We start from the raw sequence: 26,722 nt of genomic DNA, 5'->3' as shown, positions 1-26,722 counted from the left end.
TTTTGACCATGAAAGTGCGCTGACATTTACCAGTCGCACCCTGGTCGTAAAGACATAAATTTGTTAAGGATGGAATAGGAGACTTTCTCGAAAGTGACGCAGCGTAAACCCAGACTGAGATTGGGGTTGGCGACGCAACACGCCGCCCCCCTTGAACTATTTAGTTCAATTGCACACGTTCGTAAAAGGCAAAATGTGGAATAATAGGTTTACAAAATATCAACAAGAATACAAACAATAAAAAAGGAATTTAAGGCGGTATCTAAAATGTAGGCGATTGTTGAGTATAAAACACGATCATAACTGCAGTAACTGCGAACTACCTTGAAGTTGATAATATACGTAACGCAAAAAGTAATATATCTAAAGTAATCTAAGTAGATCTAAAGTAATGTTAATGTTTAAAAAAAATGAATATCATAGCCATAAAAATACGAAGAATAATAAGTATTACAAACGCAAACGGATATAAGTACACTATAGTATAATTAAGAGTCCATAAGTAGTGGGCATACTCGCTTAACACTACGTTTGTATGTTCCGCTCACAGTTTTTACGGTCACAACTCGTATAACGTTATCATCACCGGGATGGAGTTCGATAATACGTCCCAAGTGCCATTGCATTGGTGGAACGTTGTCTTCCTTCAAGATTACAAGGTCCCCAATCCTTGGCTGCTGCGATGATGATGTTCGCCATTTGCTACGTATACTGAGTTGGTTTACATATTCCTTATGCCATCTCGCCCAAAAATGCTGCTTCACCCTTTGGATGTGTTGCCATGTTGACAACTTATTAGAGGATACATGCTGTAAATCATGCTCAGGTATGCTCTTTAGCGAATCACCTATTAGGAAGTGTGCAGGGGTGAGGGCAGATGTGTCGTTTGGATCTGAAGACATAGGAGTTAGCGGTCTGGAATTTAATATCGCCTCAATTTCAATTATATAGGTATTTAATTGTTCATATGTGAACAATTGATCACCAACAGTTCGAATCAAATGATGCTTAAAGGACTTGACTAAGGCTTCCCACAGGCCACCGAAGTGGGGTGATCGCGGGGGGGAAAAATGCCACGTGACACCTTCGTTTGTCAAATATTGTGTCACCCTATGAACAAATGTTTCATTTTTTAAGAAATCAAGAAGATTCTTTAACTCATTGTTCGCGCCCACAAAATTAGTAGCATTGTCAGAATAAATATGACGTGATTTACCACGTCGAGAGAAAAAACGTTTCAGACAGGCTATAAACGATTCCGTGGTCAGATCACTGACCAATTCCATGTGTGCTGCCTTTGTTGCAAAGCATACGAATACGCAAACATATACCTTTATCTTTCCGCGATTTCGAAATTTCTTTTCCTTGACAAATAAGGGTCCACAATAATCTACACCCGAAATTTCAAATGGCCTGCTTTGTTGTACGCGATTTTTTGGCAAATTTCCCATAATATAGTTCATGTCCGAAGGGCGAGCCCTCTGACATCTAATACACTTCCGGATTATATGACGTGTAAAATTTTTTCCATCGATGATCCAATACCTTTGTCGGACTACATTTAATGTGGATTGCACACCGCTATGATAATTTTTAATATGATGCTCGCGAATGATTAATTTGGTAACATGGTGTGTTCGCGGTAACAAAATCGGATGTTTTTGATTGTAATCTAAAAGCGAATGATGCAATCTTCCGCCTACACGAAGAATCCCTTGCTCATCCAAAAAAGGATTTAAATTAAGAATTTTGCTGCGTTTGTCAAGTGTCTTGCCCGAGTTCAACGCATCTATTTCTCTCTTGAAATGTTCGTGCTGTAACGTCTTTATTATTTGATCGTGTGCATGATTTAATTCTTCAACATTGATCTTGCCATGTCGAATGTACTTTTTGGAGGCATTATTATAAAATCTATAACAATAAGCTATAACTCGCTTCAGCATTACAAAGGACGAAAATCGAAGAAATAGTTCGTTATTACAATTTATCGTTAATGCAGTAATTGTCCGTAATTCGGGTACCTTCGCTGAAGGCATTGGTGACAATGGCCATGCGTCCTCTGATTGATGTAACCATGAAGGACCTTGAATCCATAATTCATTGTTTAGAAATTCTATTGGATTTTGACCACGCGAAATAGCATCTGCTGGATTTTGTTGCGAAGGTACATGTCGCCAGTCATTCGATTGTGTAACAGCTTGTATCTTTGACACACGATTGGCTACGAAAGTTTTTAAAGTGTTCGACGATGTATTGATCCAACATAAGACAATTGTCGAATCCGTCCAGAGCCTTGTGCAATTAAATTGTATGCTGAGCGCCCTTTTTACATTTACGTATAATTTTGATAACAATACTGCAGCGCACAATTCTAATCTTGGAATTGTAGTTGAGTTCAAGGGAGCCACGCGCGATTTGGATGCTATTAAACGGACGGTAGTACTACCATCTGCTTGTCGAGAACGGATATATATACAGGCACCGTAAGCCTTTTCGCTGGCATCGCAAAATCCGTGAAGTTGGATTTCCGATGCCGCTGTTGCAATAATTTTTCGTGGTATTTTAAATTGTGATAGGCACGACAATTGCTGTTTGTAATCTTCCCAATCTGAGTGTATATGTTGTGGGACAGATTCATCCCAATCTAGTTTAGCCTTCCATAAATCCTGCATGATCATTTTGGCTTTAACAATGACAGGCCCTAATAAACCTAGTGGGTCAAATAATTGCGCTGTACTTGACAAAATTGTTCTTTTTGTAATACGAGAGTTGCTAGTATTCATGTTTGTCGAATATGTAATAACGTCGGTAGATGAGTTCCAAAGCACACCGAGCGTCTTGACAATTGAATTAGAATTTATTTCGTGTGTGTCCTTTAAAGATTTGTCCACTAAATCCTTAAGTAAGGACGTCTCGTTCGAGGCCCATTGCCTTAAATGAAATTTAGCTTTGCTAGTAAGTTTTATCAATTCGTCTCGTAATTTGACAGCTTCTTCATAGGTAGACGCTCCGGTTAATAGATCGTCTACATAAAAGTCATTGACAATGGATTTAGATGCTAATGGATAAGGCCTTCCCTCATCTTGCACTAATTGCTGCAGAGCGCGTATCGCAAGGAACGATGCTGATGCTGTACCATACGTAACAGTGTCAAGTCTAAAAGTTTTTATTTGTTCGTTTATATTTTCACGCCACAGGATCTTTTGATAAGCTGCATCATCCTGATGCACGAGTACTTGCCGATACATTTTCTCAATATCAGCGGTCAAGACATAATTATGTAAACGAAAGCGTACTAGGAGAGAGAATAGATCATCCTGTATTGTAGGTCCTACTAATAAAACATCATTTAAAGAGAGCCCATTCGAAGTGATAGCAGAAGCGTCAAAAACTACCCTAAGTTTTGTAGTGAGACTGGATTGTTTGAATACAGGGTGGTGAGGCAAATAATAACCGTCTTTCCTGCAATCATTTTTGGAAATATCAGTCATATGGCCTAAGACTCGATATTCCTGTATGAACCTTGAATACTCTTGCTTTAAAGCAGTATTTTGAATCAGACGTTTTTCTAAATTGTAAAATCTCTTCAAGGCTATTTCATAAGAAGTTCCTAGGTTCGATTTGTTTGGTGCAAACGGTAAACGTACGATGTAACGTCCTGAAGAATTGCGACTTGTATGTTCTCGGAAATGAGATTCACATAATTCTTCCTCTTTAGAAGCAATTTTTTCTGTAGGATACTCCTCAAGCTCCCAGAATTTCGCGATTTGGTCATCTATAGATGAAGTAGATAAATGGCATTTTATCGAATTCAAAGCGGGCTTGTTGGAAGGAATTGTTCCAGATAAAATCCACCCCATAACAGTTTTTTGTAAAACAAGCGATTTTTTGAATAAATAAATTTGACCAACAGACAGCAATTGATAAAATAATTCAGCGCCTAATAATGCATCTATTTTCGATGGTTTATGATATTCCGGATCAGCTAGCTGAATATTCTTCGGAATATTTACAATAGAACGGTTGATTTGTTGCGTAGGCAAATAGCATGCAATTTGTGGAATTGTGTAAAATCTTATTTGTGCCTTATAATTAGACGTTTTGGATGCGATAGTAGTTCGTACGGTATGTTTAATACGCGATTCCACTTGATTTATGCCAAATACTGGCACATCAATGCTCGTTTTAGGTAACTTTAATTTATTTGCTAATTCCTCGGTTATAAAATTTACTTGTGATCCTGAGTCTAATAAAATTCTGCAATCATGTTGAACATTTTGATTGTCCAGTATAAAGGCGCGTGTCGTAGAAAGCAAAACTTCGGATGGAATAGAAGCAGTTAGTGACGTATGCGATTGCTCGGCTGGAGCTGCGCACGAATTAGATGCTAAACTATTATTAACATCTTCGGTGCGATGTAATAGGGTATGATGTTTGCGCTGACATTTCTTACAAGTGCCACAATAACATTTGCTGCACGAATGCCCAGCCTTTAAACAATTAATGCATAATTTGGCGTTCTTTGCAACGTTAAAGCGATCGTTTATTGATAAACTTAAAAAGCGTTCACAGTTTTGAATGTTATGCGATTTACTGCAAAGTTGACATTTAACGATTTTTTCTTGCGTTGAAACATAAGATTGATGTCCCGACCTAGAACTGCGCTCCTGGTTTAAGACTTTATTGCTTGCCCTAGCAGGTAGCTGTGCCCTACCTGTTTCGTGTGGGTTTTCCAAATGCACAACGGCATCGTCACGAGAAAATTTCAAAAGGAAATTTAATAAATCGTCAAGCTTCGGAAGATCCTGATCATTCAAAGAGCGATCCCATTCACGGCGAGTCGTCTTATCTAATTTTGAAGTGATTATGTAAGTCAGTATTTCGTTCCAACTATGAACTGGTACCGAAATAGCCTTTAGAGCATTTACATGTTTTTCCGTTGCGGTAATTAACGAGCGTAATGCTACCGGATCATCATGCGTAAGGCTTGGCAATTCAAATAATGATTTTAAATGAGCCTGTATGATTCTTCGTGGTTGAGTACACCGTTTTACTAATATAGACCATGCTACCAAATAATTTTCCTTGGAGGCGCTTAGCGTATCGATAACACTTGCTATTTCTCCATGCAAGGAGTGCTTCAAATAATGAAATTTTTGCACGTATAATAAGTCTTCGTTTTCATGGACCATCGATAGAAAAGAGTCATGAAAACTTTGCCATTCGAGAAGATTGCCATCAAATGTCGGTAATTTAATTTTCGGTAAAATTCCATTACCCTTTACGTTATCGTTTGCATTATTTCGCCTTGTGTCAGACTTTTCCGAAGGCGCTGCATTTTTAGAATTTTGTAATTTATCCAATGATTCCGCACAAGCATAATACGAGTCTTCAAATTCGATAATATGGCTTTGGTAATCGCCTGATTCGTCAAGGGCTTCGAGTTCGATAATTATACTATGAAAGTTATCGTAAAGTTCAGTTATTTTAGACTTTCGTACATTTAATGCGGATATCTCCAAAGAACTAGTCAGCGAATTTTTTATTCTCGTTAGCTGAGCTTTAATTGATGCACACTGGCGTTTAAGAGTTTTCATTTGTTCCGACATGATTTCGGCTATATTAAAGAAGATGGATATGGAGTCAAGGACTGCGAGAGTTATACAAGGATATTAAAGGTGATTCAGAGCTTACCGAACGATGATATTACAGCCCTCACAAGTTGTAGAGAATGCGATGGCTGCTTCGTAGAGAATGTCGGACGAGATGGTGTTGGAGAGAAGTTGCACCTTTTTCCACAGCAATGTGCTCTGCTTCAGAGAATGACGTGGTGTTGACTGTGTTGTGGGTTGATTCCCGATGAGCAGCACCTTCCCAATCTGCCAATTGTTGTTAGGCAGCTGCGTCTCCTCGATGCCTTCTTCTCCAGTGGTATATAAATTGAAACAGCTACGCTTCCACGGCAGCTCTTTCCCAATTAATGCAATATCAATGCACCAAGCTTCGTCGAATACGTTCGGTGTTTGTATTTTAAGCTCGTTCAGGTTTTAATCCGGCTCGAAGGACCATGTTGTGGCGTCACCAACGTCGTAAAATTGAGGTAGTTACGATGTGACGCGTGCTCGCACAATCTTTAGGATGTATGCAAGCTGGTTGTAGGGTTATGGTCACAACACTGTTTAGTAACAATATATATGTATTTAACGAAAGCGGATGGTTACTGTACAGCGAAGTGATTGCAAAAAAGAAGCGATAATACAGAGGCGAGACTTCGTTGGTATGTGACGAGAACGGAGAAGAATCTTAAGAACGTTGACTAGATAGATTCCCTCCGCGGATAGGGTTCGAATAGTGGGGGACCAATAATTGCATTTAGGGGCGGTTTTCGGCATTATGCAACGCCCATGAGCTGGTAGACACTTAGCAGAGTTCGTCTAAGGAAGACGACACCAAGTCCCGCGTGTCTGGAAACCGTCCCATAAATTACGGGCCCCCTGGCGCTACAAGTGGGTCTACGCTGCGTCACGTGCCATCGAGAGCGGTACGGTCGAGCGGATTTTGACCATGAAAGTGCGCTGACATTTACCAGTCGCACCCTGGTCGTAGAGACATAAATTTGTTAAGGATGGAATAGGAGACTTTCTCGAAAGTGACGCAGCGTAAACCCAGACTGAGATTGGGGTTGGCGACGCAACATTCTTCTATATTCTAGTAATATTATGGTATATTCTGTTATATTCTTCTATATTCTAGTAATACTATCGTATATTCTGGTATATTCTTCTATATTCTAGTAATATTATGGTATATTCTGGTATATTCTTCTATATTCTAGTAATATTATGGTATATTATCGTATATTCTTCCATATTCGAGTAATATTATGGTATATTCTGGTATATTCAAGTATATTCTGGTATATTCTGCTATATTCTAGTATATTCTCGAATATTCTTCTATATTCTAGTATATTCAGGTATATTCAGGTATATTCTGGTATATTCTTCTAAATTCTAGTAATATTCTGCTATATTCTAGTATATTCTGCTATATTCTAGTATATACTGGTATATTCTCGTATATTCTTCTATATTCTAGTAATATTATGGTATATTCTCGTATATTCTTCTATATTCTAGTAATATTATGGTATATTCTCGTATATTCTTCCATATTCGAGTAATATTATGGTATATTCTGGTATATTCAAGTATATTCTGGTATATTCTGCTATATTCTAGTATATTCTCGAATATTCTTCTATATTCTAGTAATGTTATGGTATATTCTCCTATATTCTAGTAATATTATCGTATATTCTCGTATATTCTTCTATATTCGAGTAATATTATGGTATATTCTGGTATATTCAAGTATATTCTGGTATATTCTGCTATATTCTAGTATATTCTCGAATATTCTTCTATATTCTGGTATATTCAGGTATATTCAGGTATATTCTGGTATATTCTTCTAAATTCTAGTAATATTCTGCTATATTCTAGTATATTCTGCTATATTCTAGTATATACTGGTATATTCTCGTATATTCTTCTATATTCTAGTAATACTATGGTATATTCTCGTATATTCTTCTATATTCTAGTAATATTATGGTATATTCTGGTATATTCTTCTATATTCTAGTAATATTATGGTATATTCTGGTATATTCTTCTATATTCTAGTAATATTATGGTATATTCTGGTATATTCTCCTATATTCTAGTAATATTATCGTATATTCTCATATATTCTTCTATATTCGAGTAATATTATGGTATATTCTGGTATATTCAAGTATATTCTGGTATATTCTGCTATATTCTAGTATATTCAGGTATATTCAGGTATATTCTCGTATATTCTTCTATATTCGAGTAATATTATGGTATATTCTGGTATATTCTTCTATATTCTAGTAATATTATGGTATATTCTGTTATATTCTTCTATATTCTAGTAATATTATGGTATATTCTGGTATATTCTTCTATATTCTAGTAATATTATGGTATATTCTGGTATATTCTTCTATATTCTAGTAATATTATGGTATATTCTGGTATATTCAAGCATATTCTGCTATATTCTGCTATATTCTAGTATATTCAGGTTTATTCAGGTATATTCTGTTATATTCTTCTATATTCTAGTAATATTATGGTATATTCTGGTATATTCTTCTATATTCTTGTAATATTATGGTATATTCTGGTATATTCTTCTATATTCTAGTAATATTATGGTATATTCTGTTATATTCTTCTATATTCTAGTAATATTATCGTATATTCTGGTATATTCTTCTATATTCTAGTAATATTATGGTATATTCTGGTATATTCTTCTATATTCTAGTAATATTATGGTATATTATCGTATATTCTTCCATATTCGAGTAATATTATGGTATATTCTGGTATATTCAAGTATATTCTGGTATATTCTGCTATATTCTAGTAATATTATGGTATATTCTGGTATATTCTTCTATATTCTAGTAATATTATGGTATATTCTGGTATATTCAAGTATATTCTGGTATATTCTGCTATATTCTAGTATATTCAGGTTTATTCGGGTATATTCTGTAATATTCTTCTATATTCTAGTAATATTATGGTATATTCTGGTATATTCTTCTATATTCTAGTAATATTATGGTATATTCTGGTATATTCTCCTATATTCTAGTAATATTATCGTATATTCTCATATATTCTTCTATATCCGAGTAATATTATGGTATATTCTGGTATATTCAAGTATATTCTGGTATATTCTGCTATATTCTAGTATATTCAGGTATATTCAGGTATATTCTCGTATATTCTTCTATATTCGAGTAATATTATGGTATATTCTGGTATATTCTTCTATATTCTAGTAATATTATGGTATATTCTGTTATATTCTTCTATATTCTAGTAATATTATGGTATATTCTGGTATATTCTTCTATATTCTAGTAATATTATGGTATATTCTGGTATATTCTTCTATATTCTAGTAATATTATGGTATATTCTGGTATATTCAAGTATATTCTGCTATATTCTGCTATATTCTAGTATATTCAGGTTTATTCAGGTATATTCTGTTACATTCTTCTATATTCTAGTAATATTATGGTATATTCTGGTATATTCTTCTATATTCTTGTAATATTATGGTATATTCTGGTATATTCTTCTATATTCTAGTAATATTATGGTATATTCTGTTATATTCTTCTATATTCTAGTAATATTATCGTATATTCTGGTATATTCTTCTATATTCTAGTAATATTATGGTATATTCTCGTATATTCTTCTATATTCTAGTAATATTATGGTATATTCTCGTATATTCTTCCATATTCGAGTAATATTATGGTATATTCTTGTATATTCAAGTATATTCTGGTATATTCTGCTATATTCTAGTATATTCTCGAATATTCTTCTATATTCTAGTAATGTTATGGTATATTCTCCTATATTCTAGTAATATTATCGTATATTCTCGTATATTCTTCTATATTCGAGTAATATTATGGTATATTCTGGTATATTCAAGTATATTCTGGTATATTCTGCTATATTCTAGTATATTCTCGAACATTCTGCTACATTCTAGTATATTCAGATTTATTCAGGTATATTCTGTTATATTCTTCTATATTCTAGTAATATTATAGTATATTCTGGTATATTCTTCTATATTCTAGTAATATTATGGTATATTCTCGTATATTCTTCTATATTCTAGTAATATTATGGTATATTCTCGTGTATTCTTCCATATTCGAGTAATATTATGGTACATTCGAGTAAGATTATGGTATATTCGAGTAATATTATGTTATATTCTGGTATATTCTGGTATATTGTGGTATATTCTGCTATATTCTAGTATATTCTGCTATATTCTAGTATATTCTGGTATATTCTCGTATATTCTTCTATATTCTAGTAATATTTTGGTATATTCTGGTATATTCTGGTATATTCTTCTATATTCGAGTAATATTATGGTATATTCTGGTCTATTCAAGTATATTCTGGTATATTCTGCTATATTCTAGTATATTCAGGTATATTCAGGTATATTCTCGTATATTCTTCTATATTCGAGTAATATTATGGTATATTCTGGTATATTCTTCTATATTCTAGTAATATTATGGTATATTCTGGTATATTCTTCTATATTCTAGTAATATTATGGTATATTCTCGTATATTCTTCTATATTCGAGTAATATTATGGTATATTCTGGTATATTCTTCTATATTCTAGTAATATTCTGGTATATTCTGCTATATTCTGGTATATTCTCGTATATTCTTCTATATTCTAGTAATATTATGGTATATTCTGGTATATTCTTCTATATTCTAGTAATATTATGGTATATTCTGGTATATTCTTCTATATTCTAGTAATATTATGGTATATTCTCGTATATTCTTCCATATTCGAGTAATATTATGGTATATTCGAGTAAGATTATGGTATATTCGAGTAATATTATGTTATATTCTGGTATATTCTGGTATATTGTGGTATATTCTGCTATATTCTAGTATATTCTGCTATATTCTAGTATATTCTGGTATATTCTCGTATATTCTTCTATATTCTAGTAATATTATGGTATATTCTGGTATATTCTGGTATATTCTTCTATATTCTAGTAATATTATGGTATATTCTGGTATATTCTTCTATATTCTAGTAATATTATGGTATATTCTGGTATATTCAAGTATATTCTGGTATATTCTCGTATATTCTTCTATATTCTAGTAATATTATGGTATATTCTGGTATATTCTGGTATATTCTTCTATATTCTAGTAATATTATGGTATATTCTCTTATATTCTTCTATATTCTAGTAATATTATGGTATATTCTCGTATATTCTTCCATATTAGAGTAATATTATGGTATATTCTGGTATATTCAAGTATATTCTGGTATTTTCTGCTATATTCTAGTATATTCTCGAATATTCTTCTATATTCTAGTAATGTTATGGTATATTCTCCTATATTCTAGTAATATTATCGTATATTCTCGTATATTCTTCTATATTCGAGTAATATTATGGTATATTCTGGTATATTCAAGTATATTCTGGTATATTCTGCTATATTCTAATATATTCAGGTTTATTCAGGTATATTCTGGTATATTCTTCTAAATTCTAGTAATATTCTGCTATATTCTAGTATATTCTGCTATATTCTAGTATATACTGGTATATTCTCGTATATTCTACTATATTCTAGTAATATTATGGTATATTCTGGTATATTCAAGTATATTCTGGTATTTTCTGCTATATTCTAGTATATTCTCGAATATTCTTCTATATTCTAGTAATATTATGGTATATTCTGGTATATTCTTCTATATTCTAGTAATATTATGGTATATTCTGGTATATTCTTCTATATTCTAGTAATATTATGGTATATTCTGGTATATTCAAGTATATTCTGGTATCTTCTGCTACATTCTAGTATATTCAGGTTTATTCAGGTATATTCAGTTATATTCTTCTATATTCTAGTAATATTATGGTATATTCTGGTATATTCTTCTATATTCTAGTAATATTATGGTATATTCTGGTATATTCTTCTATATTCTAGTAATATTATGGTATATTCTCGCATATTCTTCTATATTCGAGTAATATTATGGTATATTATGGTATATTCACTTATATTCTGGTATATTCTGCTATATTCAGGTATATTCTCGTATATTCTTCTATATTCTAGTAATGTTATGGTATATTCTGGTATATTCTGGTATATTCTGGTATATTCTAGTATATTCTGCTATATTCTAGTATATTTTGGTATATTCTCGTATATTCTTCTATATTCGAGTAATATTATGGTATATTCTGATATATTCTTCTATATTCTAGTAATATTATGGTATATTCTGGTATATTCATCTATATTCTAGTAATATTATGGTATATTCTCGTATATTCTTCCATATTCGAGTAACATTATGGTATATTCGAATAATATTATGGTATATTCGAGTAATATTATGTTATATTCTGGTATATTCTGGTATATTGTGGTATATTCTGCTATATTCTAGTATATTCTGCTATATTCTAGTATATGCTGGTATATTCTCGTATATTCTTCTATATTCTAGTAATATTATGATATATTCTGGTATATTCTGGTATATTCTTCTATATTCTAGTAATATTATGGTATATTCTGGTATATTCTTCTATATTCTAGTAATATTATGGTATATTCTGGTATATTCTTCTATATTCTAGTAATATTATGGTATATTCTCGTATATTCTCCCATATTCAAGTAATATTATGGTATATACTGGTATATTCAAGTATATTCTGGTATATTCTGCTATATTCTAGTATATTCAGGTATATTCAGGTATATTCTCGTATATTCTTCTATATTCGAGTAATATTATGGTATATTCTGGTATATTCTCCTATATTCTAGTAATATTATCGTATATTCTCATATATTCTTCTATATTCGAGTAATATTATGGTATATTCTGGTCTATTCAAGTATATTCTGGTATATTCTGCTATATTCTAGTATATTCAGGTATATTCAGGTATATTCTCGTATATTCTTCTATATTCGAGTAATATTATGGTATATTCTGGTATATTCTTCTATATTCTAGTAATATTATGGTATATTCTCGTATATTCTTCTATATTCGAGTAATATTATGGTATATTCTGGTATATTCTTCTATATTCTAGTAATATTATGGTATATTCTGGTATATTCTTCTATATTCTAGTAATATTATGGTATATTCTCGCATATTCTTCTATATTCGAGTAATATTATGGTATATTATGGTATATTCACGTATATTCTGGTATATTCTGCTATATTCTAGTATGTTCAGGTATATTCAGGTATATTCTCGTATATTCTTCTATATTCGAGTAATATTATGGTATATTCTGGTATATTCTTCTAAATTCTAGTAATATTATGGTATATTCTGGTATATTCTTCTATATTCTAGTAATATTATGGTATATTCTCGTATATTCTTCTATATTCGAGTAATATTATGGTATATTCTGGTATATTCTTCTATATTCTAGTAATATTATGGTATATTCTGGTATATTCTTCTATATTCTAGTAATATTATGGTATATTCTCGCATATTCTTCTATATTCGAGTAATATTATGGTATATTATGGTATATTCACGTATATTCTGGTATATTCTGCTATATTCTGGTATATTCTCGTATATTCTTCTATATTCTAGTAATATTATGGTATATTCTGGTATATTCTTCTATATTCTAGTAATATTATGGTATATTCTGGTATATTCTTCTATATTCTAGTAATATTATGGTATATTCTCGTATAGTCTTCCATATTCGAGTAAAATTATGGTATATTCTGGTATATTCAAGTATGTTCTGGTATATTCTGCTATATTCTGGTATATTCTCGTATATTCTTCTATATTCTAGTAATGTTATGGTATATTCTCCTATATTCTAGTATATTCTGCTATATTCTCGTATATTCTTCTATATTCGAGTAATATTATGGTATATTCTGGTATATTCTGGTATATTCTGGTATATTCTAGTATATTCTGCTATATTCTAGTATATTTTGGTATATTCTCGTATATTCTTCTATATTTTAGTAATATTATGGTATATTCTCCTATATTCTAGTAATATTATCGTATATTCTCGTATATTCTTCTATATTCGAGTAATATTATGGTATATTCTGGTATATTCTTCTATATTCTAGTAATATTATGGTATATTCTGGTATATTCTTATATATTCTAGTAATATTATGGTATATTCTCCTATATTCTAGTAATATTATCGTATATTCTCGTATATTCTTCTATATTCGAGTAATATTATGGTATATTCTGGTATATTCAAGTATATTCTGGTATCTTCTGCTACATTCTAGTATATTCAGGTTTATTCAGGTATATTCTGTTATATTCTTCTATATTCTAGTAATATTATGGTATATTCTGGTATATTCTTCTATATTCTAGTAATATTATGGTATATTCTGGTATATTCTCCTATATTCTAGTAATATTATCGTATATTCTCATATATTCTTCTATATTCGAGTAATATTATGGTATATTCTGGTCTATTCAAGTATATTCTGGTATATTCTGCTATATTCTAGTATATTCAGGTATATTCAGGTATATTCTCGTATATTCTTCTATATTCGAGTAATGTTATGGTATATTCTGGTATATTCTTCTATATTCTAGTAATATTATGGTATATTCTGGTATATTCTTCTATATTCTAGTAATATTATGGTATATTCTCGTATATTCTTCTATATTCGAGTAACATTATGGTATATTCTGGTATATTCTTCTATATTCTAGTAATATTATGGTATATTCTGGTATATTCTTCTATATTCTAGTAATATTATGGTATATTCTGGTATATTCAAGTATATTCTGGTATCTTCTGCTACATTCTAGTATATTCAGGTTTATTCAGGTATATTCTGTTATATTCTTCTATATTCTAGTAATATTATGGTATATTCTCCTATATTCTAGTAATATTATCGTATATTCTCGTATATTCTTCTATATTCTAGTAATATTATGGTATATTCTCGTATATTCTTCCATATTCGAGTAATATTATGTTATATTCGAGTAATATTATGGTATATTCGAGTAATATTATGTTATATTCTGGTATATTCTGATATATTGTGGTATATTCTGCTATATTCTAGTATATTCTGGTATATTCTCGTATATTCTTCTATATTCTAGTAATATTATGGTATATTCTGGTATATTCTTCCATATTCAAGTAATATTATGGTATATACTGGTATATTCAAGTATATTCTGGTATATTCAGGTATATTCTCGTATATTCTTCTATATTCGAATAATATTATGGTATATTCTGGTATATTCTCCTATATTCTAGTAATATTATCGTATATTCTCATATATTCTTCTATATTCGAGTAATATTATGGTATATTCTGGTATATTCTGCTATATTCTAGTATATTCAGGTATATTCAGGTATATTCTCGTATATTCTTCTATATTCGAGTAATAATATGGTATATTCTGGTATATTCTTCTATATTCTAGTAATATTATGGTATATTCTGGTATATTCTTCTATATTCTAGTAATATTATGGTATATTCTCGTATATTCTTCTATATTCGAGTAATATTATGGTATATTATGGTATATTCACGTATATTCTGGTATATTCTGCTATATTCTGGTATATTCTCGTATATTCTTCTATATTCTAGTAATATTATGGTATATTCTGGTATATTCTAGTATATTCTGCTATATTCTAGTATATTTTGGTATATTCTCGTATATTCTTCTATATTTTAGTAATATTATGGTATATTCTCCTATATTCTGGTAATATTATCGTATATTCTCGTATATTCTTCTATATTCGAGTAATATTATGGTATATTCTGGTATATTCTTCTATATTCTAGTAATATTATGGTATATTCTGGTATATTCTTCTATATTCTAGTAATATTATGGTATATTCTCGTATATTCTTCCATATTCGAGTAATATTATGGTATATTCGAATAATATTATGGTATATTCGAGTAATATTATGTTATATTCTGGTATATTCTGGTATATTGTGGTATATTCTGCTATATTCTAGTATATTCTGCTATATTCTAGTATATTCTGGTATATTCTCGTATATTCTTCTATATTCTAGTAATGTTATGGTCTATTCTGGTATATTCTGGTATATTCTTCTATATTCTAGTAATATTATGGTATATTCTGGTATATTCTTCTATATTCTAGTAATATTATGGTATATTCTGGTATATTCTTCTATATTCTAGTAATATTATGGTATATTCTCGTATATTCTCCCATATTCAAGTAATATTATGGTATATACTGGTATATTCAAGTATATTCTGGTATATTCTGCTATATTCTAGTATATTCAGGTATATTCAGGTATATTCTCGTATATTCTTCTATATTGGAGTAATATTATGGTATATTCTGATATATTCTCCTATATTCTAGTAATATTATCGTATATTCTCATATATTCTTCTATATTCGAGTAATATTATGGTATATTCTGGTCTATTCAAGTATATTCTGGTATATTCTGCTATATTCTAGTATATTCAGGTATATTCAGGTATATTCTCGTATATTCTTCTATATTCGAGTAATATTATGGTATATTCTGGTATATTCTTCTATATTCTAGTAATATTATGGTATATTCTGGTATATTCTTCTATATTCTAGTAATATTATGGTATATTCTCGTATATTCTTCTATATTCGAGTAATATTATGGTATATTCTGGTATATTCTTCTATATTCTAGTAATATTATGGTATATTCTGGTATATTCTTCTATATTCTAGTAATATTATGGTATATTCCCGCATATTCTTCTATATTCGAGTAATATTATGGTATATTATGGTATATTCACGTATATTCTGGTATATTCTGCTATATTCTGGTATATTCTCGTATATTCTTCTATATTCTAGTAATATTATGGTATATTCTGGTATATTCTTCTATATTCTAGTAATATTATGGTATATTCTGGTATATTCTTCTATATTCTAGTAATATTATGGTATATTCTCGTATATTCTTCCATATTCGAGTAATATTATGGTATATTCGAATAATATTATGGTATATTCGAGTAATATTCTGCTATATTCTAGTATATTCTCGAATATTCTTCTATATTCTAGTAATATTATGGTATATTCTCCTATATTCTAGTAATATTATCGTATTTTCTCGTATATTCTTCTATATTCGAGTAATATTATGGTATATTCGAGTAATATTATGGAATATTCTGGTATATTCAAGTATATTCTGGTATATTCTGCTATATTCTAGTATATTCAGGTATATTCTGGTATATTCTTCTATATTCTAGTAATAATATGGTATATTCTGGTATATTCTTCTATATTCTAGTAATATTATCGTATATTCTGGTATATTCTTCTATATTCTAGTAATATTATGGTATATTCTCGTATAGTCTTCCATATTCGAGTAAAATTATGGTATATTCTGGTATATTCAAGTATATTCTGCTATATTCTGCTATATTCTAGTATATTCTCGAATATTCTTCTATATTCTAGTAATGTTATGGTATATTCTCCTATATTCTAGTATATTCTGCTATATTCTCGTATATTCTTCTATATTCGAGTAATATTATGGTATATTCTGGTATATTCTGGTATATTCTGGTATATTCTAGTATATTCTGCTATATTCTAGTATATTTTGGTATATTCTCGTATATTCTTCTATATTTTAGTAATATTATGGTATATTCTCCTATATTCTAGTAATATTATCGTATATTCTCGTATATTCTTCTATATTCGAGTAATATTATGGTATATTCTGGTATATTTTTCTATATTCTAGTAATATTATGGTATATTCTGGTATATTCTTCTATATTCTAGTAATATTATGGTATATTCTCCTATATTCTAGTAATATTATCGTATATTCTCGTATATTCTTCTATATTCGAGTAATATTATGGTATATTCTGGTATATTCAAGTATATTCTGGTATCTTCTGCTACATTCTAGTATATTCAGGTTTATTCAGGTATATTCTGTTATATTCTTCTATATTCTAGTAATATTATGGTATATTCTGGTATATTCTTCTATATTCTAGTAATATTATGGTATATTCTGGTATATTCTCCTATATTCTAGTAATATTATCGTATATTCTCATATATTCTTCTATATTCGAGTAATATTATGGTATATTCTGGTCTATTCAAGTATATTCTGGTATATTCTGCTATATTCTAGTATATTCAGGTATATTCAGGTATATTCTCGTATATTCTTCTATATTCGAGTAATATTATGGTATATTCTGGTATATTCTTCTATATTCTAGTAATATTATGGTTTATTCTGGTATATTCTTCTATATTCTAGTAATATTATGGTATATTCTCGTATATTCTACTATATTCGAGTAATATTATGGTATATTCTGGTATATTCTTCTATATTCTAGTAATATTATGGTATATTCTGGTATATTCTTCTATATTCTAGTAATATTATGGTATATTCTGGTATATTCAAGTATATTCTGGTATCTTCTGCTACATTCTAGTATATTCAGGTTTATTCAGGTATATTCTGTTATATTCTTCTATATTCTAGTAATATTATGGTATATTCTGGTATATTCTTCTATATTCTAGTAATATTATGGTATATTCTGGTATATTCTCCTATATTCTAGTAATATTATCGTATATTCTCATATATTCTTCTATATTCGAGTAATATTATGGTATATTCTGGTCTATTCAAGTATATTCTGGTATATTCTGCTATATTCTAGTATATTCAGGTATATTCAGGTATATTCTCGTATATTCTTCTATATTCGAGTAATATTATGTTATATTCTGGTATATTCTTCTATATTCTAGTAATATTATGGTATATTCTGGTATATTCTTCTATATTCTAGTAATATTATGGTATATTCTCGTATATTCTTCTATATTCGAGTAATATTATGGTATATTCTGGTATATTCTTCTATATTCTAGTAATATTATGGTATATTCTGGTATATTCTTCTATATTCTAGTAATATTATGGTATATTCTGGTATATTCAAGTGTATTCTGGTATCTTCTGCTACATTCTAGTATATTCAGGTTTATTCAGGTATATTCTGTTATATTCTTCTATATTCTAGTAATATTATGGTATATTCTGGTATATTCTTCTATATTCTAGTAATATTATGGTATATTCTCCTATATTCTAGTAATATTATCGTATATTCTCGTATATTCTTCTATATTCTAGTAATATTATGGTATATTCTCGTATATTCTCCCATATTCAAGTAATATTATGGTATATACTGGTATATTCAAGTATATTCTGGTATATTCTGCTATATTCTAGTATATTCAGGTATATTCAGGTATATTCTCGTATATTCTTCTATATTGGAGTAATATTATGGTATATTCTGATATATTCTCCTATATTCTAGTAATATTATCGTATATTCTCATATATTCTTCTATATTCGAGTAATATTATGGTATATTCTGGTCTATTCAAGTATATTCTGGTATATTCTGCTATATTCTAGTATATTCAGGTATATTCAGGTATATTCTCGTATATTCTTCTATATTCGAGTAATATTATGGTATATTCTGGTATATTCTTCTATATTCTAGTAATATTATGGTATATTCTGGTATATTCTTCTATATTCTAGTAATATTATGGTATATTCTGGTATATTCTTCTATATTCTAGTAATATTATGGTATATTCTCGTATATTCTTCTATATTCGAGTAATATTATGGTATATTCTGGTATATTCTTCTATATTCTAGTAATATTATGGTATATTCTGGTATATTCTTCTATATTCTAGTAATATTATGGTATATTCCCGCATATTCTTCTATATTCGAGTAATATTATGGTATATTATGGTATATTCACGTATATTCTGGTATATTCTGCTATATTCTGGTATATTCTCGTATATTCTTCTATATTCTAGTAATATTATGGTATATTCTGGTATATTCTTCTATATTCTAGTAATATTATGGTATATTCTGGTATATTCTTCTATATTCTAGTAATATTATGGTATATTCTCGTATATTCTTCCATATTCGAGTAATATTATGGTATATTCGAATAATATTATGGTATATTCGAGTAATATTCTGCTATATTCTAGTATATTCTCGAATATTCTTCTATATTCTAGTAATATTATGGTATATTCTCCTATATTCTAGTAATATTATCGTATTTTCTCGTATATTCTTCTATATTCGAGTAATATTATGGTATATTCGAGTAATATTATGGAATATTCTGGTATATTCAAGTATATTCTGGTATATTCTGCTATATTCTAGTATATTCAGGTATATTCTGGTATATTCTTCTATATTCTAGTAATAATATGGTATATTCTGGTATATTCTTCTATATTCTAGTAATATTATCGTATATTCTGGTATATTCTTCTATATTCTAGTAATATTATGGTATATTCTCGTATAGTCTTCCATATTCGAGTAAAATTATGGTATATTCTGGTATATTCAAGTATATTCTGCTATATTCTGCTATATTCTAGTATATTCTCGAATATTCTTCTATATTCTAGTAATGTTATGGTATATTCTCCTATATTCTAGTATATTCTGCTATATTCTCGTATATTCTTCTATATTCGAGTAATATTATGGTATATTCTGGTATATTCTGGTATATTCTGGTATATTCTAGTATATTCTGCTATATTCTAGTATATTTTGGTATATTCTCGTATATTCTTCTATATTTTAGTAATATTATGGTATATTCTCCTATATTCTAGTAATATTATCGTATATTCTCGTATATTCTTCTATATTCGAGTAATATTATGGTATATTCTGGTATATTTTTCTATATTCTAGTAATATTATGGTATATTCTGGTATATTCTTCTATATTCTAGTAATATTATGGTATATTCTCCTATATTCTAGTAATATTATCGTATATTCTCGTATATTCTTCTATATTCGAGTAATATTATGGTATATTCTGGTATATTCAAGTATATTCTGGTATCTTCTGCTACATTCTAGTATATTCAGGTTTATTCAGGTATATTCTGTTATATTCTTCTATATTCTAGTAATATTCTGGTATATTCTGGTATATTCTTCTATATTCTAGTAATATTATGGTTTATTCTGGTATATTCTTCTATATTCTAGTAATATTATGGTATATTCTCGTATATTCTACTATATTCGAGTAATATTATGGTATATTCTGGTATATTCTTCTATATTCTAGTAATATTATGGTATATTCTGGTATATTCTTCTATATTCTAGTAATATTATGGTATATTCTGGTATATTCAAGTATATTCTGGTATCTTCTGCTACATTCTAGTATATTCAGGTTTATTCAGGTATATTCTGTTATATTCTTCTATATTCTAGTAATATTATGGTATATTCTGGTATATTCTTCTATATTCTAGTAATATTATGGTATATTCTGGTATATTCTCCTATATTCTAGTAATATTATCGTATATTCTCATATATTCTTCTATATTCGAGTAATATTATGGTATATTCTGGTCTATTCAAGTATATTCTGGTATATTCTGCTATATTCTAGTATATTCAGGTATATTCAGGTATATTCTCGTATATTCTTCTATATTCGAGTAATATTATGTTATATTCTGGTATATTCTTCTATATTCTAGTAATATTATGGTATATTCTGGTATATTCTTCTATATTCTAGTAATATTATGGTATATTCTCGTATATTCTTCTATATTCGAGTAATATTATGGTATATTCTGGTATATTCTTCTATATTCTAGTAATATTATGGTATATTCTGGTATATTCTTCTATATTCTAGTAATATTATGGTATATTCTGGTATATTCAAGTGTATTCTGGTATCTTCTGCTACATTCTAGTATATTCAGGTTTATTCAGGTATATTCTGTTATATTCTTCTATATTCTAGTAATATTATGGTATATTCTGGTATATTCTTCTATATTCTAGTAATATTATGGTATATTCTCCTATATTCTAGTAATATTATCGTATATTCTCGTATATTCTTCTATATTCTAGTAATATTATGGTATATTCTCGTATATTCTTCCATATTCGAGTAATATTATGTTATATTTGAGTAATATTATGGTATATTCGAGTAATATTATGTTATATTTGAGTAATATTATGGTATATTCGAGTAATATTATGTTATATTCTGGTATATTCTGGTATATTGTGGTATATTCTGCTATATTCTAGTATATTCTGCTATATTCTAGTATATTCTGGTATATTCTCGTATATTCTTCTATATTCTAGTAATATTATGGTATATTCTGGTATATTCTGGTATATTCTTCTATATTCTAGTAATATTATGGTATATTCTGGTATATTCTTCTATATTCTAGTAATATTATGGTATATTCTGGTATATTCTTCTATATTCTAGTAATATTATGGTATATTCTCGTATATTCTCCCATATTCAAGTAATATTATGGTATATACTGGTATATTCAAGTATATTCTGGTATATTCTGCTATATTCTAGTATATTCAGGTATATTCAGGTATATTCTCGTATATTCTTCTATATTCGAGTAATATTATGGTATATTCTCCTATATTCTAGTAATATTATCGTATATTCTCATATATTCTTCTATATTCGAGTAATATTATGGTATATTCTGGTCTATTCAAGTATATTCTGGTATATTCTGCTATATTCTAGTATATTCAGGTATATTCAGGTATATTCTCGTATATTCTTCTATATTCGAGTAATATTATGGTATATTCTGGTATATTCTTCTATATTCTAGTAATATTATGGTATATTCTCGTATATTCTTCTATATTCGAGTAATATTATGGTATATTCTGGTATATTCTTCTATATTCTAGTAATATTATGGTATATTCTGGTATATTCTTCTATATTCTAGTAATATTATGGTATATTCCCGCATATTCTTCTATATTCTAGTAATATTATGGTATATTCTCGTATATTCTTCCATATTCGAGTAATATTATGGTATATTCGAGTAATATTCTGCTATATTCTAGTATATTCTCGAATATTCTTCTATATTCTAGTAATATTATGGTATATTCTCCTATATTCTAGTAATATTATCGTATATTCTCGTATATTCTTCTATATTCGAGTAATATTATGGTATATTCGAGTAATATTATGGAATATTCTGGTATATTCAAGTATATTCTGGTATATTCTGCTATATTCTAGTATATTCAGGTATATTCTGGTATATTCTTCTATATTCTAGTAATAATATGGTATATTCTGGTATATTCTTCTATATTCTAGTAATATTATCGTATATTCTGGTATATTCTTCTATATTCTAGTAATATTATGGTATATTCTCGTATAGTCTTCCATATTCGAGTAAAATTATGGTATATTCTGGTATATTCAAGTATATTCTGGTATATTCTCGAATATTCTTCTATATTCTAGTAATGTTATGGTATATTCTCCTATATTCTAGTATATTCTGCTATATTCTCGTATATTCTTCTATATTCGAGTAATATTATGGTATATTCTGGTATATTCTGGTATATTCTGGTATATTCTAGTATATTCTGCTATATTCTAGTATATTTTGGTACATTCTCGAATATTCTTCTATATTCTAGTAATATTATGGTATATTCTCCTATATTCTAGTAATATTATCGTATATTCTAGTATATTCTTCTATATTCGAGTAATATTATGGTATATTCTGGTATATTCAAGTATATTCTGGTATCTTCTGCTACATTCTAGTATATTCAGGTTTATTCAGGTATATTCTGTTATATTCTACTATATTCTAGTAATATTATGGTATATTCTGGTATATTCTTCTATATTCTAGTAATATTATGGTATATTCTGGTATATTCTCCTATATTCTAGTAATATTATCGTATATTCTCATATATTCTTCTATATTCGAGTAATATTATGGTATATTCTGGTCTATTCAGGTATATTCTGGTATATTCTGATCTATTCTAGTATATTCAGGTATATTCAGGTATATTCTCGTATATTCTTCTATATTCGAGTAATATTATGGTATATTCTGGTATATTCTTCTATATTCTAGTAATATTATGGTACATTCTGGTATATTCTTCCATATTCTAGTAATATTGTGGTATATTCTCGTATATTCTTCTATATTCGAGTAATATTATGGTATATTCTGGTATATTCTTCTATATTCTAGTAATATTATGGTATATTCTGGTATATTCTTCTATATTCTAGTAATATTATGGTATATTCTGGTATATTCAAGTATATTCTGGTAACTTCTGCTACATTCTAGTATATTCAGGTTTATTCAGGTATATTCTGTTATATTCTTCTATATTCTAGTAATATTATGGTATATTCTGGTATATTCTTCTATATTCTAGTAATATTATGGTATATTCTCCTATATTCTAGTAATATTATCGTATATTCTCGTATATTCTTCTATATTCTAGTAATATTATGGTATATTCTCGTATATTCTTCCATATTCGAGTAATATTATGTTATATTCGAGTAATATTATGGTATATTCGAGTAATATTATGTTATATTCTGGTATATTCTGGTATATTGTGGTATATTCTGCTATATTCTAGTATATTCTGCTATATTCTAGTATATTCTGGTATATTCTCGTATATTCTTCTATATTCTAGTAATATTATGGTATATTCTGGTATATTCTGGTATATTCTTCTATATTCTAGTAATATTACGGTATATTCTGGTATATTCTTCTATATTCTAGTAATATTATGGTATATTCTGGTATATTCTTCTATATTCTAGTAATATTATGGTATATTCTCGTATATTCTCCCATATTCAAGTAATATTATGGTATATACTGGTATATTCAAGTATATTCTGGTATATTCTGCTATATTCTAGTATATTCAGGTATATTCAGGTATATTCTCGTATATTCTTCTATATTCGAGTAATATTATGGTATATTCTGGTATATTCTCCTATATTCTAGTAATATTATCGTATATTCTCATACATTCTTCTATATTCGAGTAATATTATGGTATATTCTGGTCTATTCAAGTATATTCTGGTATATTCTGCTATATTCTAGTATATTCAGGTATATTCAGGTATATTCTCGTATATTCTTCTATATTCGAGTAATATTATGGTATATTCTGGTATATTCTCCTATATTCTAGTAATATTATCGTATATTCTCATATATTCTTCTATATTCGAGTAATATTATGGTATATTCTGGTCTATTCAAGTATATTCTGGTATATTCTGCTATATTCTAGTATATTCAGGTATATTCAGGTATATTCTCGTATATTCTTCTATATTCGAGTAATATTATGGTATATTCTGGTATATTCTTCTATATTCTAGTAATATTATGGTATATTCTGGTATATTCTTCTATATTCTAGTAATATTATGGTATATTCTCGTATATTCTTCTATATTCGAGTAATATTATGGTATATTCTGGTATATTCTTCTATATTCTAGTAATATTATGGTATATTCTGGTATATTCTTCTATATTCTAGTAATATTATGGTATATTCTGGTATATTCAAGTATATTCTGGTATCTTCTGCTACATTCTAGTATATTCAGGTTTATTCAGGTATATTCTGTTATATTCTTCTATATTCTAGTAATATTATGGTATATTCTGGTATATTCTTCTATATTCTAGTAATATTATGGTATATTCTCCTATATTCTAGTAATATTATCGTATATTCTCGTATATTCTTCTATATTCTAGTAATATTATGGTATATTCTCGTATATTCTTCCATATTCGAGTAATATTATGTTATATTCGAGTAATATTATGGTATATTCGAGTAATATTATGTTATATTCTGGTATATTCTGGTATATTGTGGTATATTCTGCTATATTCTAGTATATTCTGCTATATTCTAGTATATTCTGGTATATTCTCGTATATTCTTCTATATTCTAGTAATATTATGGTATATTCTGGTATATTCTGGTATATTCTTCTATATTCTAGTAATATTATGGTATATTCTGGTATATTCTTCTATATTCTAGTAATATTAAGGTATATTCTGGTATATTCTTCTATATTCTAGTAATATTATGGTATATTCTCGTATATTCTCCCATATTCAAGTAATATTATGGTATATACTGGTATATTCAAGTATATTCTGTGTACGATACTCTCGACTTGATTTTGCCGAGAGTGTGGGAGTTTAAATGGAAGTATGAAATGAGATGGAGTAAATGATAACGGGAGTGAATGCAGGAGATGGAAAGAATGTGATTGCCAGATTTACAATAAATAACTGTATTTATCCTCCGAGAGTTACAAGAATTTGTCGCAATAAAAATGTAAGAAGAATGAATAAAGAATGTATTACTGATATTACTTATGATTGATTATACGAAACAGCTGATGTTTGCACGTGCGCGATAGGAAGAAAAGGAGAGAGGGTCGCGGTCGCTCTCTCCCTCTTTTATACCCGCGATCTTTCTCGATGTTTCTTCGCGTGTTGTCGCTTCCGGGTGAGCGTTCGCGATCTTTCCCGAACGTTCGCGAGCGGGCCACGACCAATCATGCGAGTGTTCGCGTGTCGCGCAATTTCCGTTTGTCGCTGAGTGGCTGGTGCCCGGCGATGTGCGTCGCGTGATTGGTGTAGTCGCGCGAGTCCTGCGCGCCGCGTGTTGTTCGCGCGCGCCAGTTTTCGAACATCCCGCCCGCCTCGACTTGTCGATTTTCTCCCGCGTGCATTAACCGAACGGGGTGCATCAGTGCCGAACGTGTTCGTACGCGTATTTCTCGCGTGGTTTTTGGTGTATCTCGGTGGTGTTGTGAACTTTGTCGCGTTGTGTGAACAAGCTGTACCGCCGATGCTCATTCACACGTGGTGTCGCGTACT

At 28.7% G+C, this 26,722-nt stretch overlaps 1 protein-coding gene across 1 annotated transcript; it reads right to left on the bottom strand.

Moving 5' to 3' along the window:
• Positions 1–488: 488 nt before the first annotated feature.
• Positions 489–26,701, bottom strand: LOC143364754 (uncharacterized). Its single transcript, XM_076804920.1, has 3 exons — positions 26,614–26,701; positions 5,711–6,001; positions 489–5,650 (listed from the first exon to the last, which is right to left on the bottom strand). Exons 1-3 carry the CDS (start codon positions 26,699–26,701, stop codon positions 489–491), a joined length of 5,541 nt encoding a protein of 1,846 aa, XP_076661035.1.
• Between the last annotated feature and the right edge of the window lie 21 nt (positions 26,702–26,722).

The sequence above is a fragment of the Halictus rubicundus genome, unplaced genomic scaffold (genome assembly GCF_050948215.1).
Source record: "Halictus rubicundus isolate RS-2024b unplaced genomic scaffold, iyHalRubi1_principal scaffold0929, whole genome shotgun sequence".
Taxonomy (NCBI): domain Eukaryota; kingdom Metazoa; phylum Arthropoda; class Insecta; order Hymenoptera; family Halictidae; genus Halictus; species Halictus rubicundus.
This window is presented reverse-complemented; position numbering and strand designations above follow the sequence as displayed.